This window comes from Neophocaena asiaeorientalis, unplaced genomic scaffold (genome assembly GCF_003031525.2).
Source record: "Neophocaena asiaeorientalis asiaeorientalis breed wild unplaced genomic scaffold, Neophocaena_asiaeorientalis_V1.1 scaffold134, whole genome shotgun sequence".
NCBI classification, from domain to species: Eukaryota; Metazoa; Chordata; class Mammalia; order Artiodactyla; family Phocoenidae; genus Neophocaena; species Neophocaena asiaeorientalis.
Window position 1 is genome coordinate 26,537,557 of NW_020185339.1, and position 15,668 is coordinate 26,553,224.

Here is a 15,668-nt window from a genome sequence, read left to right on the forward strand (position 1 = left end):
GACGCCTGTGGCTTCTAATGGACAGATTGGTCCCAGGGCCCGTCCAGTGTGGACCTGCTGCTGCTTCCCCTTCCTCCTAAACCCTCCCACAGTGACTGAGGTTGCATCTCCCAGGGGACAACTTTATGCCCCACCTGACTCCCTCTCTCCCAGGAAGGGCTGACTTGCCAGTTGGCTGGTCCACCCCAAACCCAGGCCTAGGGCAGCTAAATGTGTGGTCTTCTCACCACTGAGGAATGTTCTCTGACAGCACAGGGCATTGGCTGGGGCAGGGGGTGGGTGCAAATGGCTCTCCCACGCCCTCAGCAGGAGAGGACTCCAGTGCCCACTTCCTGGCAGAGCCAGAACTTCCAGGGGCTTCTGGGCTTCTTCAGGAGAGGAGCTGGAATCAGGCGCAGCCCTGGGAGGGGTCAAGACCTCACTCTGGATAAGAGGCATGTTCCATAGAGCAGCACCCCCATGTCACCAATGTGCTGTCCCAGTTATCAGGGCAGACCCTGTGGTCTCTCAAGCCCTCCCCTCCCCACCGCCTTCCCCACCCAGCCTAATGAAGCCAGGATACCAGGTGCTGGGCATGGGCTCACCCAAGCCTCAGAAAGCAGCTGCTTTATTGGAAGCTATTCTGACATCATTTTTCAGACTGCCTTGCAGTCTTGGGACCAGGGATTAAGGTCCTCTTGTGACGATGGGAGGAGAGGGTATGTGTCTCCCCACACCAGGGGCTCAGTTGCGGGTTCGCCTGCCGGGGGCAGATGTGGTCCTAATGGAATAGGCTTTGGGGGCCCCAGGCCCTCCACCACTGGAGAATCTCAGGGCATCGCTGCCCATGGTTCCCCCGAAGGTCAGCCGGCTGCCAGCACCGCCCATGGAACCGACCACAGCTGAGAGAGAAGGGAGGAGGTCTCCATCGGCGTGAGGCCCACTACCTGAGGCCCCTGCCCTCCTGCCATAGCTCCCCGTCTCCCTCCTCCCACCCACCTCCCTTCCCACCAACAGCCAGGGGCCAACCCAGAAAGAGCCTCAGACAGAGGTGAGGGCTGCTCCACACTGGCCCCACCCACCCTGTCCTCGTGCATGGCTTTCCTGGGCTGTTGAGCCTCTCTGGATGGGAGCTGCAGGCCTCTGCTGAAAGCTATTGAAGGGTAGGAGACTCCCAGCCTCCAGAAGGCCAGGCCTTCAGGTTGATGTGCCATCAATAGACCCAGCCTAGTCTGGACGGCATAGGTGATGGGCCCGTAGCCAAGGACTTACAGATGTTCACGGCTCCCACTCCAGCTCCGGTCATCCTGGGGCAGAGGAGATACCTGTGAGGGCTGCTCTCTCCTCAGCACTGGAGGAAGCACTCCCGCACCCCTCCGTCCAGGCCCCGAGCAGAACTGAGGTTCCTTCCTCTGTCCCCACACATTCAGCCTTCTTTCAGCCTTTTCACTTTGGCCCTCCTGCCTACTGGCTACATGACCTTGGGAATGTCTCAGAGTCTCAATTTCCTCACCTACGATGGGGACTAACTCAGTACCAACCTCACAGTGTTGTTTGTGAGGGCTAAATAACATAAGTTACCTAAAGCCCTGGGCACACAGGAGTCTGTAAATGGTAGCTGTTCTCGTTGTTTATGTAGATGGCTGCCTCTCTTAACCAGATCATAAAATCCTCAAAGAAGGCTGTATTGATTCCTGCATCTCCAGTCCTTAGCATGAGGTCTGGCACACGGTAATTATTTAATATGTGTTGAAATAATTAGTGAATCGTTGACTGAGTGAATTCAGCTCCAGCCGGGACTGAGGGGGGAAGGAGGAGAGGGGGTTGTTTTAAGCAGGCTGTGAGGCTGAAACAGGTCTTACGCTGGAAATTAAAAATCTATCTGAGACAGCTGGTGCTTGCTTTGTGACTCACAGTCCCACTGTCACCAAGCCCTTGGCCTTGGGAATGAGTTTACTCTGCAGGGAGGAGGAGAGGCTTCAATTGAGTGGAGGGAGTGAGGGAAGCCCAGCTGCAGCCCCAAATCCTGGAAGGGGGCAGGGCAAGGATCAAGGGCAAGAGATGGGGACACTAGAAAGCTTCCAGGCCACTTGTCTGTTGACTGAATGAGTCAATCAAGCCATCAAGGTACTAATGAAGACCCAACTTCATGGACATAGATGTGGAGTTTTTTGTGAAGAATTCCCTGAGAGACTAACCCAACTCAGCTCCATCTCAGGCTGCAAATACTTCTGGAGAGAGGGGAAATTTACCTCCTCACCACGCTCAGTCAATACCACGTGACTTAGCCCTCAATTATGTGGTGAGAAGCAGCCTGTCGCCATGGAAGATGCCTGGACCAGGAATCAACAGAGCTTGACCGCACACTGGCCCTGTCCCCTCAATTAATAAAACTAACCACAATTTCCCCTCTGTACACTAAGGAGTCAATAATACCTGTCTTGCTTACCTGATGTGTTCTGAGGATCAAATAAGATAAGCTTGCTAATAGACACACACACACACACACACACACACACACACACACACACACACACACACGAAAGCGCTGTTATTACTTCAAATTTCTCACTGAGCTTACACCATCTGGTCTTTCCCTCTCGAAAGTCATCTCATCAAGGGCAAAGAAGCAAGCATCATCTGTACCCTCCCTGCACTTCCCACACCCAGTACCCTGCAGAAGAGGGTACACAGGAAATGCTTGCAAATGGATGAATGTCAAGCCCCCGGCCTCACTGAGCCCCAAAGGATCCCCTTTCCAGATTCTTTGTCTTCACCTGCTCTCCTCGCCCTCCAGCAGCTTGCGGTAGGTGGCGATCTCCATGTCCAGGGCCAGTTTGGTGCTCATGAGCTCCTGGTACTCCCGGAGCTGCCGGACCATGTCCTGCTTGGCCTTCTGCAGGGCCTCCTCCAGGTCCACCAGCTTGGCCCGTGAATCCTTGACAGCCAGCTCCCCACACTCCTCGGCCTCGGCAATGGCAGCCTCCAACTTGGCACGCTGTGGGGAGTAGTGGGGCTTTAAGCTGGGGGGGCAGGCCTCACCAGCCACTGCCTTCCTGCTTCCCCATGCTGCAGTGAGCATCTGGGCACCTTGCTTACGGTGGCTTCACTGGCACCAGCCTCCTCGCCCAAGCACCAGGAAATCCCAGGGATTTCAAACATGGGTTTTGATACCCAATGCGTACCTTCCACTTCTGGCTCTGCCACTTACAAGCCATGTGATCTTGGATGAATCAACCCTTCTAAGCCAAAAGTCTCCCCTTTCCTAAACTAGCAGTCATCACAGTATGTATAGAGAGATATTGCAAGTAACGAAATCATACAAAAGTCTTTGGCACAGTGTCTGGTATACAGTAAGCATTTAATAAATGCTATTATGATCACTATTATGAGTAAATGCTATTATGATTTACAAATGCCCACACACCTGACCCCTAGCTAGAGGAGTTCCAAGGCTATGGGATTCTAGTTTAGTCCTCAAATTTCAGGCAGCTGACCAGAACCAAAAACACCTTCAAAATAGGAACCAGTTTGGAACAGGCCCAGAACAGGGAGACTTGGAGTACAGAGACGCTGCTTGGCACCCCTAGACTCCGAGTTAACAGGCCCCAGGTTTGGGCAGGGGTGGCGTGATTCAGAACGGGCGTGAACATCAGCTGCCACTTCCTGCCTGGCCTTAGTGTTCCCTCTCTCGTGGCCCGTCCCTCACTAGCCGGGCCTATTTAGTCCTGAGCGGCTTCTCGTTCAGCTCCGAGAGCCACCATCCGCATCCCCTCGCGCAGTGGTCCTCCTTCCCTCTCACAACCGCGCTCTGCCCTCAGACCCTCTCCCCTCCGAGCATGCACTCTTCCTCTCTGCACAACACCCCCAGTCCTGCCCAGGAGGCTGGCTGATGCCCTCCGCCCCCATCCACTGGTCAGTGCCCCTCCCTGTCACACTGGTGCCCCCTTGGCAAGGCCGTGCCACTGCCTCTGAGCCCCCCGACGGTGATAGACATCCCAGCTCCGGGGTCTGGCTCTGCCCTGTTGGGTAAGAGGAGAACCGGATGTGGCAGAAGCTAGGGCGTTTGGGAAACCGCCATTCATTATTCTGTGCCTCCCCTCCAGGGCTGGACGCTGGCTTGCCGCACCGGTGACTCGCAGCCCTGAATCTGTACCGGGAGGCAGCCTCCACCCTCACCCTCATGTAAAAAGGCCTGCAGGGCTCCAAGGGGAGGACATTTCTGGGTAGATCACCCCCACATCCCATCCCCCGGCTCATCTGGAAAGTAGCCACCACCCATCAGCTTCCCTCCCTCCCCACTGCAGACACCTGCCCAGGCTGAGCTGCCTCGAGCACCCCCATGCCTTGGTCAGGGCTTGGGGGACCCTTCCTCATCAATACCCCCCACCCCAGCTTCATAGCACCTCCTCCCATCAGTCTGTCGTCTGAGACCTGTGCCCTGACTATGTGTCAGGTGCTGGGAAGGGAGGAACAGTGAACCAGACAGACGGGGGCCCCTGCTCTTAAGGCACTTTTAATATCCCAGTGGAGGTAGGGGACAATACTTATTTATACTTAATTAATTAAGACTTACCTAATAAGTCAATACTAAATTAATAAGACAGAAAATTTCAGAGAGTGATAGGTGTTTCAGGAACCTCACACAGACTGCTGAGAGAGTGGCTGGGCGGTTGAGGAAGCCATCTCTGAGAAGAGGTCTTTTGTCCTAAACCCCAGGAGCGAGAAAGGGGCGGCCATGTGCAGAGCTGGGAGAACCACATTCCGGGTAGAGGGAACACCAAGTGCAAGGGCCCTGAAGCACGAAGGTGCCTGGGGAATATAAGCTCCAGGACGCAGCAAGAGCACAGCCAGAGAGGCAGTGGTGAGGAGTGAGGTCAGCAGGTGGGGCGGGGCCTTGGGAGCCAGAGTGAGGGACTCTGCTGACCTCCGGCCCGCCACCCCCTGCCCCCTGCCCCCAGGCCCGCATCGCACCCAGAGCTAGGTGCAAGGAGAGGGCTCAGTCCCAGTGTGGTAACGAATGGTGGTTCTAGTCTAGCCAGCCAGCTCGAGGCTACTTCCACAAGCTCCATGCCCAGCTAGGTATCCTGTTCTCCTTTCGGTCAAGCAGGACCTGGCCAAGAACATTTCGTCCTAGCGAGCTCACAGGTGGGCCCGAGAGACTTGAGCCGCACCAGCCTGGTCCCCAGAGCAGCAGGGGTGACCCCCTCGCCCCCAGCCTCCTGCTGCTCGTCCTGGGCAGGGTCCCAGCTGGCTGCCCTTCACATGCCCCAAGGAGGAGGGCTCGCGCCCACCTGGTTCTTGTTGCTGTCGATCTCAGCCTGCAGCCTCTGGACGGCCCGGTTCAGCTCCGCGATCTCATTCCGGGTATGCCGGAGGTCGTCCCCGTGCTTCCCAGCCTGGGCCTGGAGGGTGTCAAACTGGAGGGACCACACAGAAGAGTATGGCAAGGGTGGACCGTGATTACAGGTGACTTGTCTTCTCCCGACCCAAGGAAGGCCCCAGGTTCTGAGTGACAAGCCCTCCCAGCTTGTCTTCCCAGGGAGGGACAGTCTGACTCCCAGCAAACTTTGCCCGATACCAGGAGGCCAGACTCCCGGACAGTGGGGTGGGGGAGGGGTTCAGTTTCCTCCCAGCCAGGACGGGGCGGAGGGGGCGGGGGGGGTGACAAGAATGGCTCACCAGGCCCATTCCACTGATCTCGGGGCTCTGCCCATTCCCATTATGTCCTAACACTGGAGAATCACTGGAAGTCTGAGATCCTCACCTATTAACCCCTTTGTCAGCACCACCCATTTTACAGATGAGGTGAATGAGTCCCAGAGAACAGAAGGCACTGGCCTAGTGTCACACAGTAAGTCCTTATTGGCATACATGTGTCCTCGCATACACCATGGATGACTCCCTGTCTCTGAAGAGACATTGCTCTATGCTGCTTTTGAACTCTCAGGCTCCCTCCCCCAGATCACTGGTTTGCCCCAGCACACCCCCTCCCCACCCATGCCCTCAGCACTGCGCTGTCAGCTGCCCTGCCCACACCCAGTGCATATAACGATTAAACCTGCTCTGGAGCCCCTGGACCCAGGATCTGGTCCCTGTTCTCCTGTCTGCCAGCTGTGCAGAGCTGGACAAATCGCTTAACCTCTCCATGCCTCAGTTTCTTCATCTGTAAAAGGGGGATAACACTAGTGCCTACCTAACAGGGCTGTTCTGTGGGTTATATGAGTCAATACAGGTAAAACATTTGAAACTTTGCCTGGCATTGTGCTTACTTGCCAGATTTTAGCTATAATAATTATTAATCCATGTCCATTTCCTCTGCTCTCTCCCCCCACATCAGGCTGGAATCTTGCCCTGGGCAAGGACCTAGCCTTCTCCTCCTCTCATTCCCAGGACACTGGAGACCACCACAGATTTAATCCCTGGTGCCTGTCAGCACAGTGGGACCCAGGCCCCAAAGGCTTGAGACAGGGTGAGGAGTAAGGGAAGCCGCCACGGAGGACTCTGCCAGGAAGAGAAAATATGCCTCCAGCGGCCACACACCTTGGTCTGGTAGCAGGCCTCGGCCTCAGCCCGGCTGCGGTTGGCGATCTCCTCATACTGGGCCTTGACCTCGGCAATGATGCCGTCCAGGTTCAGGGAGCGGCTGTTGTCCATGGACAGGACCACAGACGTGTCTGAGACCTTGGACTGCAGCTCTTTCAACTCCTGCAGGGACCAGACAGAACATCAGGACTTGGGGCATGACCCATCCCTGTCCCCATGCCCATCCTGGGATTCCCCGCACACTAGGGAAAGAAAAAGGGAGAAGAGGCCAGAGTGGGAGTGAGCCACCAGGTAGCCGGGGGGCACAGACCCAGCACCCACTAAACAGCTCCACCAGCCCTGGCTCCCGGAAAAGCCCATTAGCACCTTCTGAAATCAAGAGTCTGGCAGGATCACAGCGGACAAACAAGTGACAGAGTGTGGTGAACTGTGGTGGCTCCCGGCTGCGAGGAGTTGAGCTCTGTTGTGAAGGGAATCTCTAGGGGGTGGGTAAAATAAGTCATGTAGTATGCACAGTCTGTAGCCTTTAACGCCAATGATACAGCCATATTTACGGACAGGGAACTATATCTGTGGTGTACTGTTACCTGAAAAAAGGTATGATTCTATTTTATTAAATATATGTATTTCTATATCTCTATGTGTGTATATGCAGAGAAGAAGTCTGAAAAGGTAGGTATCAAGATGGTAAGAGTAGATGTAGGAAACTTGTTTTCAATTTTATGCTTTACTTAATTTTCTAGATTTTCTGCAATGAGTATGTATTTCATAATGAGAGGAAAATAATTATATATACATGTATATACATACACACACACACATATATAACATGTGATAGACATATGAAGGCCCACACTGAGGCCAGAAGTACCCAAAGTCAGCCTGAAGGATCCAGCCCCTGAAATTAACATACGTGGAAATTCTCTCGGAGATGCTAATGGAGGCTGGATGTTCAGGTAAAGACCAGACTGAAGGGAAATGAGAACTGGTCTGTAATTTGCCTCACGTTTTCCTATGTCCCAGACTAGCCAGATGATCAACCACCCTACCTTCTGCCTAAGGCCAGAGACTCACACAGATGGGATGAAGAGGTTTTTAAATCCCCTTGAGGGAAAGGAACCAGAAGCCCAGGGCAGGGCAAGCTGAGCAGGTGGGGAGATGGGAGGGGCAGGCAGAGAGGGTGGGTGAGTGGTGGGTGTAAACCCTCAGGCACTCCAGTCTCTCCTGACTCAGGCTCCCCTGCCAGCCCACCCAGTCCACCTGTGAACCCTGTCACAGCCCGGATCCCTCAACATCCTCCGGGTTTCTTCCAGCCCCTCCCAATCCCCCTTCCTGACAAATGACAATCCCACATCTCTGGAAGGCCAGTTTTGACTGACCCCACCCTGGTGTGCTGCCCCAGCTCCTACTGAGCTTCTCGCCCACCATGGATTCCTGAATCCAGAAAGAATAAAGAGCAGGGGTCTTTATTCAGGGGTCAACTCCCCTGAATGCACCCAACACACACCCCGGCTGACCCAGAGGCAGGGGGTGGACCAGATAGCCCCCTGGCTAGGACATGCAGGTTGTGGCATATCTCCCACCCCTGAGGTCCTCACCTCCTCATAGAGGGTCCTGAGGAAGTTGATCTCATCATTCAGGGTGTCCACCTTAGCCTCCAACTCCACCTTGTTCATGTAGGCAACATCCACGTCCTGGGAGGGGTGGTGGTGAGAAGGGGTAGAGGGACACCATGTCCTCAGTTCACGAAACACTTAGCAGGCGTGGGAGCAAGCCAGTACCGTCCAACCCCCAGGACCAATCACCGCTGCCCTACCAGGAAACATACAGCTCCTCCAGGCTGCCTGACACACCCACGGTGGGAAGTTCCCTCCACTGGACCCGTCCAGGCTCGAGGAGAACATCGTCTCCACGCACCCCCAGGACTGGAGGTGCCTACTCAGCGCTGGTAGCCCACAACAGCCTGGAGCCCCAAACCTAGCGCTTTACCAGTTCCTAAAGGCTTTAGTGGCTTAGACACACCCCCGGCTCTGCCACCTACTAGCTGTGTGACCTTGAACAAATCACCTCAACTTTATGAGCCTCAGCTTCTCATCAGTCAAATGGGAGAGCATGAAATCATTCAGACTCCAGGACACTGCTCCCAGAGATGACAAATCTCTAGCCTAAATATGTAGCCTGCAGCATGGGTGATATAAGGCAGGTAGGCAACAGATAACACCGCAAGTCTGGTCCCCTGAGAGCCATCCTTTGCTGTGGTTAAGCTCCTGTGGAAAGGGCTCACTTCCACTCATCCCTGAATCTCCAAGGGCCCAGCACTCCAGGGCAGGTTACATTTCTGTGGATGGGCCTGAATCAGATTAAGTCAATCCCCTCTAAGATATTCCTAAGGCCTTCTGACCTTACTTGCACACCTCCAGGGACAGGGAGCTCACTTTGCCTCAAGGCACCCCATCCCATTCATTCAGCAAATATTTCAGGCATGCCATGTGCCACCCTCATCTGTAATTAAATGTTCTGATTGATAGAGCACTTCCTTATTTGGGGTTGAACTCGTCCCTTCTAACCTCTATCCTGTAGTCATAATTCTAACCCCTCCAAAAGCCCAGAAACAAGTGTAGTGACTCACCAGACACACCTACACACAAATACACGCACACAGACACATGTGTGCACATACGTACACGAAGCAGGCTTATAAATGGCTGGCTTCCATATCTCACCTTCTCCAAGCCCATCGTTCCCTTCTTATAGACCCAGCCAGACCCTGACCAAAGGTCCTTACTGGCTGCTCAGGTGAGAGGCATGTGGGCCCCTGTCCCCTGTGCTTCCTACGATGCCACCCACCCTACCTGTCTGACCCCCTCACCTTCTTCAGCGCTACAAACTCATTCTCAGCAGCCGCGTGACGGTTAATTTCGTCTTCATACCTGCAGTAAAGGAGGGGAGCATGGTGTTGGTGCAGCTCTGCCTCCATCCCCCCATATCCAGGTGTGAAAGTCTGCCGTGCATCACCTTTACCCCTCCTTAATGACACACCTGAAAAAACAGGTGTCAGCTACGAAACAAAATGTCCCTGACTTTTCCATACGGCTGTTCCTAGGGCTTTGAGTCTTGGCAGGCATGGGGGTGAGGGAGCAGGGAACATACGTGGATCAAAGGACAAAGGCTGCATATACTGGGAGTGAGAAGACGAAGAGCAGCCATGCTTCTGGACCACTCTGTACGGGGCCTGCCCTGTTATGTGCTTCCCATGCATTCTCTCAGTTAATCCCTACAACAATCCTGTAACAATGGTGCTATGATTCTCAGGGAAAGGAACAGAGGCACAGAGAGGCTGAGTACTCTGTCCAGTCACCAAGCTGCTAAGTGGCAAAGCCCGGACTTGAAGCCTGGCCATCTGACACCTGAACTCACACCTTAACCTGCTTAATCCCACCCGCTGAGGGTGAAGAAGGGGCCCGAAGAGGAGGAACCTTGTGGACTCAGGAAGGAGGAAGAACCAGCCCCCAACTAGGTGACAAGCCCCAATCGCTACTCCCAGAGCACTCCCCTCCATCCCTCTTTCTCCCAAGGAGCCAGCCCCCTGCCCATAGGAGGACGCCGGCAAAGCAGGGCACAGAGCAAGAGGGCAGGTGGGCCTGACCCAGTATTTACTTGAGGATTCAAAATAGGTGTCAGAGGGCTTCCCTGGTGGCGCAGTGGTTGAGAGTCCGCCTGCCGATGCAGGGGACGCGGGTTTGTGCCCCGGTCCGGGAAGATCCCACGTGCCGCGGAGCGGCTGGGCCCGTGAGCCATGGCCGCTGAGCCTGCGCGTCCGGAGCCTGTGCTCCGCAACGGGAGAGGCCACAACAGTGAGAGGCCCTCGTACCGCAAAAAAAAATAGGTGTCAGAAACAGAAAGCCAGCAGTGTCCACGAGCTTCTGGAGAACAGCAGGAACAATGTGGGGCAACTTTAGTGGGGAGCAGGACACTCAGGCAGGCAGAGGCCCTCCAGCAGCCCAGATCCCCGAAGTCCCACTCCCCCAGGGCCTCTAGAATAGTTAGGAAAATATCTGCGAGGCCGTCTCTCCACCCCTGCTGTGCCACTGGGCCCAGAGGATGTGCAGATAGGAGATCCCTGGGCAGCTGTACTCAGGACCCCTTCCAGTTCCTCCTTCAGTCCCAGCCTGGAGCTCAGCCTGGCTCCCCAGGAAAGTGCCCTGTGGGTTCTGGGTTGGGGCAGTATGTGTGCACACATGCACACCTGACAGCAGGGGCTCGCGGGTTGTCCCAGGCCTTCCCTGTCCTGCACCGGTCTGCTTCCACCTGCCTTCCACCTGCTGTGGGATTAATCCTGTTGACTGTTGCCCTAGGGAAGTCGGGGGGTGGGGATGGGGGATGGGAATGGAGAGACACTCCCTGCAGAGGCCTTTGTTTGTTCTACGTCCAGTCAAAGGCAGTGTCCCTGCTCCGGCTTAGTCATACACCCGCCCCCAGGCAGAGCACAGAACTCACTCATTACCCCCCGGCCCAGCCTCTGGCTTTGGTTTCTATTCAATGTGAACAGAGAGTTCAGCAGGCATCTCAAAGGCCTGTCCTCAAGACCCAGCCTTCCTGGCCTCCAGCCTCCCACTCCCTGCCCCTCCTCACAGCCTCCTTTCTGGTTCCTGCCCTGGCCGCACCCACCCCCAGCCTCCGCAACCCCTTCCATCGCTCACAATGATCATGCTCTCTGCTTCTTTCCTTCCCAGCTTGGTTCCAGGTCTCCTCATGGGAGTCAGGGGCCCAAAAACAAGCCCCAGCTCTCCCAATGACCTACTATGCGATTTTGATCAAGCCCCTGAAACTTTTTGGACTCTAATTCCTCATGGGAACAAAACAGAGTTGTTCTAGAATAATCTGAGGGCCACGCCAGTTCTGAAGCACATCATCTCTTGCCCTGCCCTTTCCTGGGCCTTGGTGAGGCTTCTGAAGGGAGCAGTGCAGATCAGGGCTGGGCTGAGATATTTCACTGGGAGTAAGTCAGAAGACAGGACCAGAGCGACTTGGAAACGGCCCCCAGAGACAAAGAGGAGAGAGGGGAAGCAGGGAACGTGTTAATCAAGATCTTCCCTTCTGGGAGTTGTTGTACTGAGCAGCTGTACCCCCTGACCCCTGACCCAGAGAGGATTTGCAGAGGGTGAGCCGAGAGGGGCACATGGGCCCAGGGCATGGATCCCGGCAGGTCGTACTGCGGGGCAGTACTTGTTCTTGAAGTCTTCCACGACGTCCTGCGTGTTCCGAAGCTCCACCTCCAGGCGGCCCCCGTCCAGTTGCAGGGCCTCAAGCTGCTTCCGCAGGCCAGCAGTCTGGGCCTCAAAGATGCCCAGGAGGCAGCTGCTCTTGGTCGACTTCTGCTCCTGCAGCAGTGCCCACTTGGTCTCCAGCAGTTTGTTCTGCTGCTCCAGAAACCGCACCTAGAAGGGGCAGGAGGAGGAAACTCAGGAGAGGCAGACCGTGCCACCCACAGTGCGGTTGAGAGGGTCTCCAGCCATCCAGCAGAATCCACGCTCGCACTGGCTCTTCCCCCAACCTGGGCCCCTAGCCCTTGGCTCTCTCCTCCAGGAAGCCCACCCTGAACAAAGCCTCTCCTCCAGGACTCTCTGTCTCAACTGTCTCAGAGTGTGTCCAGGGCTCAGGTCACTGATATGTGCCAGTGCTGTGCTCTAGAGTCTCCTCCCTCCTCTGCTTCCCCTCGCATCACAGGCGATGGCCTCCACCTCCCTGTCTGAAGGGCTGCCCACTTCCTGTCTGTGTCCTGAGCCCGACTCGGGCCCCCTCCCTTCAGGCTGGGACCTCATCCCTTCCTCTCTCAGTATCCTCTCTCCCCTTCCCTCTTTCTCCCACAAGGCCTCAGGACAGGATGCTACAATCAAGCCAATGTAAAATGAGTCCCTAAGGAGCACCAAAATGACTGGTGTGGGAAGCAGGCCTCCTCAAAACCAGCAACTCAGGCAGCAGGATCTGGGGTCTGCAGCCGAGCATCAGCGGGGGGGAACCTGGGCCTGGGGCTTCCTGCGGAGGCTGCCCCAGAGCTTGAAGGATGTGTACAGTCTGAAGGGTGAAGGAGAGGAGGACATGGGGGACCAGGGAAGCAGAGAGGTACACAAAGACAGGAAAGAGAAAGCCTGCTCTACGCCCAGGGAGGAGGCCCTGGCCAGAGGGGCCCAGGGAGCTAGCCCTTAGTTCTTGGGTCCAGCCCCACAAGTGCGCTCTCCCCATCTCTATGCCCCACCCCTTTGGGACATAAGAGGAAAAACACCTCTTAAATGGCCCTTCCCTGTGACCCTCAGTGCCCCCAGACGAGCTCTCTCCAAGGGCAAGTATAACCTCACCTCCTACCACCCAAAGGAGGATGGAGGACCAGGTAAGTGGGGCCGATGGGACCAGGAGCCTGCCTCCTTCCAGCCCTTTATTTCCAGCATCTGCTAGATAATAAGTGGGGCAGGAGGGGAGAATCTCACCCTGCCCCATCTCTGACTCCACACAGCCCCCTCTCAGAGAAGGGGGCCCAGAGAAAGAAGTCCTGGCCTTGGCGTCTGGAGCTCCCAACCTGACTCGGATGACAAAAGCTGCCCAAGAACCCCAGCGACTCACAAGCACAGCTCACCAGGGCAACCGGACAGACCCATGCACACATTCCCGGAGGAAAAGCAGGGAGATTTGGGTAGCTTGCTGCGAGAGAGGGCTTGGAGGCCGAGGGGGACAAAAATAGCTACAGGGTTCATGGAGAGGGTACAGTCCCAGATATCGGCGGAAAGAGAGCAGGCAGCAGCCCTCCCAGCCCCTGGCCCACGTGCGCTGCGGGGCGGCTGCTGGGGCCTGAATCCTGGCTTGGGGCAGCGCGGGCCGCTCACCTTGTCGATGAAGGAGGCGAACTTGTTGTTCAGAGTCTTGATCTGCTCGCGCTCCTCCTGGCGCACCTGCTGGATGGAGGGGTCGATGTTCACCTGCAGCGGGGTCAGCAGGCTCTGGTTGATGGTGACCTCGCGGATGCCGGCGCCCACTGGGCCCCCGTAGGATGAGCGCGCGGCCACGCGCGGCCGCGAGGCGCCAAGGCCGTAGAGGCTGCTGCTGCTGCCGCCGAAGCCGCCGGGGCGCACCGAGTTCAGGCGCACCTGGGTGCCGCGCCCCGGGAAGGCGGAGGAGCGCGAGCTGAAGACCTGGGAGCTGAAGTGGATGGACATGCTGGCTGGGCCGGGCTGGACCGAGCGGCGGGGGACAGGGGGCCGAATTCGCTGACCTCCGGGCGACTTGGCCGCTTTTATCCTCTAGGCGCGGTCGGATAGGCTTACACAGGTAGGGGCGGGGCTGGCCGCCGGCCACCTTTCTCTGCCCGCCAGCTATTCTCGGGGCCGCGCTTCCGCCATCGCGCCGTCCACCCCTCCGAGGCCCAGGCTTTCGGTCCAAGCCTGTACCGTCCAGAGTGGGGAGGAAGGCTGTAGAGGCTCAGACCCCTTGATGCAGGCGGACGCAGAGAGCGGTGAAAGACAGCGGTCCCAGTCGATCTACAACGGGCTCAGTCAGGGAAGGCTCCCTGGAGGAGGCTTGGGGATGGAGTGAAGAAGATCCAGATTCCTGAGACAAGAGCAGAAAGATCAAGTGGTAAAAGATTGGGGGAAGGGGTGGTCAAAACGCTCTAGCCCAGGAGTCAGCCCCCAGTCCCCTCCCCAAGCTACTGAGAGCCAGAAAGGCGTTCCCCGACAGCCTCCGTCCCAAGTCCAGCTCCTCCTTGAGAGAGCTCGGCTCCTGAGTAAGCTGACCGCAAGGTGGGCCTGGGTGGACTGGTTTCCCTGGCCACGTGTCCCCACGCCTCATTTGCATACAGAGACCGCGCCAAGTGGGGCATGACCCCACTCTCGCCCCTCTCCTCCGCACTCCAGTAGAGACATCTTCCGGTGATGGTTACTCTGGGCCTGCACTTCCCCCCGCCCGATCACGTTCCTGTCCACTTAGTTTATTTGTCCCTGGAGAGGAAGGGGACGCCTGTGTGTATTTGAGACACTTTGTGTGAATGTCTGTACACTTTTGTGTGTACGCACCTGCCCTGGGCTTGGCTGTGTGCACACCCTAGGCATGTGTGTTTACATATGTGTCTGCATGTCTGTGAATGTACTTATACAAGTGGGCTTCTATGTTCCGGTGGGGGGCAGGGGGATAAGTGTGTCTGTGAATACATGCTTGCACGCCTTTGTACGAATGTCTGTGCAACGTGCTTGTATTTGCCCTCAGACACTCCTCCCCATTCCCCACCCCTGCCACTTTCCTGTTTAAACGTCCCCAGCTCTCATCATCTCCCCCACCTGAAGCAGCCACCAAACAATTCCCAACAGTTTCAAACCCAGCCCAAGACGGGGACAAATGTGCTGCTAGCTCTGCTAGAGGGGCAGCCTGAGGAGCCTTTGGAAAAGACAGCCGACAGGACTGTTGTCACCTTTAGTCCACCTCTAGTCCCGCCCAGTGAGCTGGCCAGGTTGTCACTTCAGACCAAGCCCTTGGGGCTTGAGTGGAGGAGGCTGGGGATGGAATGCCCTTCCTGGTTTCCATTTCAGTTAGACAAGGAGGACTAACGCACAGAAGCCCCTTCTCAGTGATCACAGTGGAGACCCAGGCCCCTTCCCCTCCCTCTCCTCCATATTGGTGTTGGGACAGCTCAGGCCAGAGGCTGAGGGATGCCCAAGGAGACCTTTCAGTGTGTCTGCTGCAGGGTGTGTGTGTGAGAGAGAGAGAGGGAGAGAGAAAGAGAGACACATACACACACCACATCACACACATACACACATACACATATGCATACATAAACACTCCCACACATGCATACACATACACACCATATCACTTACACACACACACACACCACATCACTCACATGAACACATACACATACACACATACATACATCACACACACACACACACACTCATACACTCCAAAGTCCTTACCTTTCAGCGCTCATCCTCTTTTCCCCACTCCCTCCTACCCCAGCCCCCTAGCCCTCCACCCCCTAAACCCACCCAAGTTCCACAGCTGCCCCCCCCCAACCTGGATCTGCCCTCTGGAGGCTCTGCCCTGCCCATGCCAGGAATCCCTCCCTTCCCTGCCACCCCCATTGCTTCCCTAGA

The 15,668-nt window shown here is 56.2% G+C and overlaps 1 protein-coding gene across 1 annotated transcript; it reads right to left on the reverse strand.

Annotated features, from left to right (window-relative positions):
• Positions 1 to 566: 566 nt before the first annotated feature.
• On the reverse strand, positions 567 to 13,810 carry KRT7 (keratin 7). The gene is made up of 9 exons (XM_024736559.1): positions 13,404 to 13,810; positions 11,752 to 11,963; positions 9,395 to 9,455; positions 8,124 to 8,219; positions 6,523 to 6,687; positions 5,274 to 5,399; positions 2,757 to 2,977; positions 1,252 to 1,286; positions 567 to 881 (listed from the first exon to the last, which is right to left on the reverse strand). Exons 1-9 carry the CDS (start codon positions 13,731 to 13,733, stop codon positions 724 to 726), a joined length of 1,404 nt encoding a protein of 467 aa, XP_024592327.1. The 5' UTR covers positions 13,734 to 13,810; the 3' UTR covers positions 567 to 723.
• Positions 13,811 to 15,668: the final 1,858 nt, after the last annotated feature.

Coding starts and splice junctions, on each gene's coding strand:
- KRT7 (XM_024736559.1), bottom strand. CDS start 13,733: ATGTCCATCCACTTCAGCTCCCAGGTCTTCAGCTCGCGCTCCTCCGCC. Junction 6,688..8,123: donor TCAGGACCCTCTATGAGGAG/GTGAGGACCTCA, acceptor TGGTCCCTGCAG/GAGTTGAAAGAGCTGCAGTC. Junction 1,287..2,756: donor CTGGAGGGCGAGGAGAGCAG/GTGAAGACAAAG, acceptor CCTCTGCCCCAG/GATGACCGGAGCTGGAGTGG.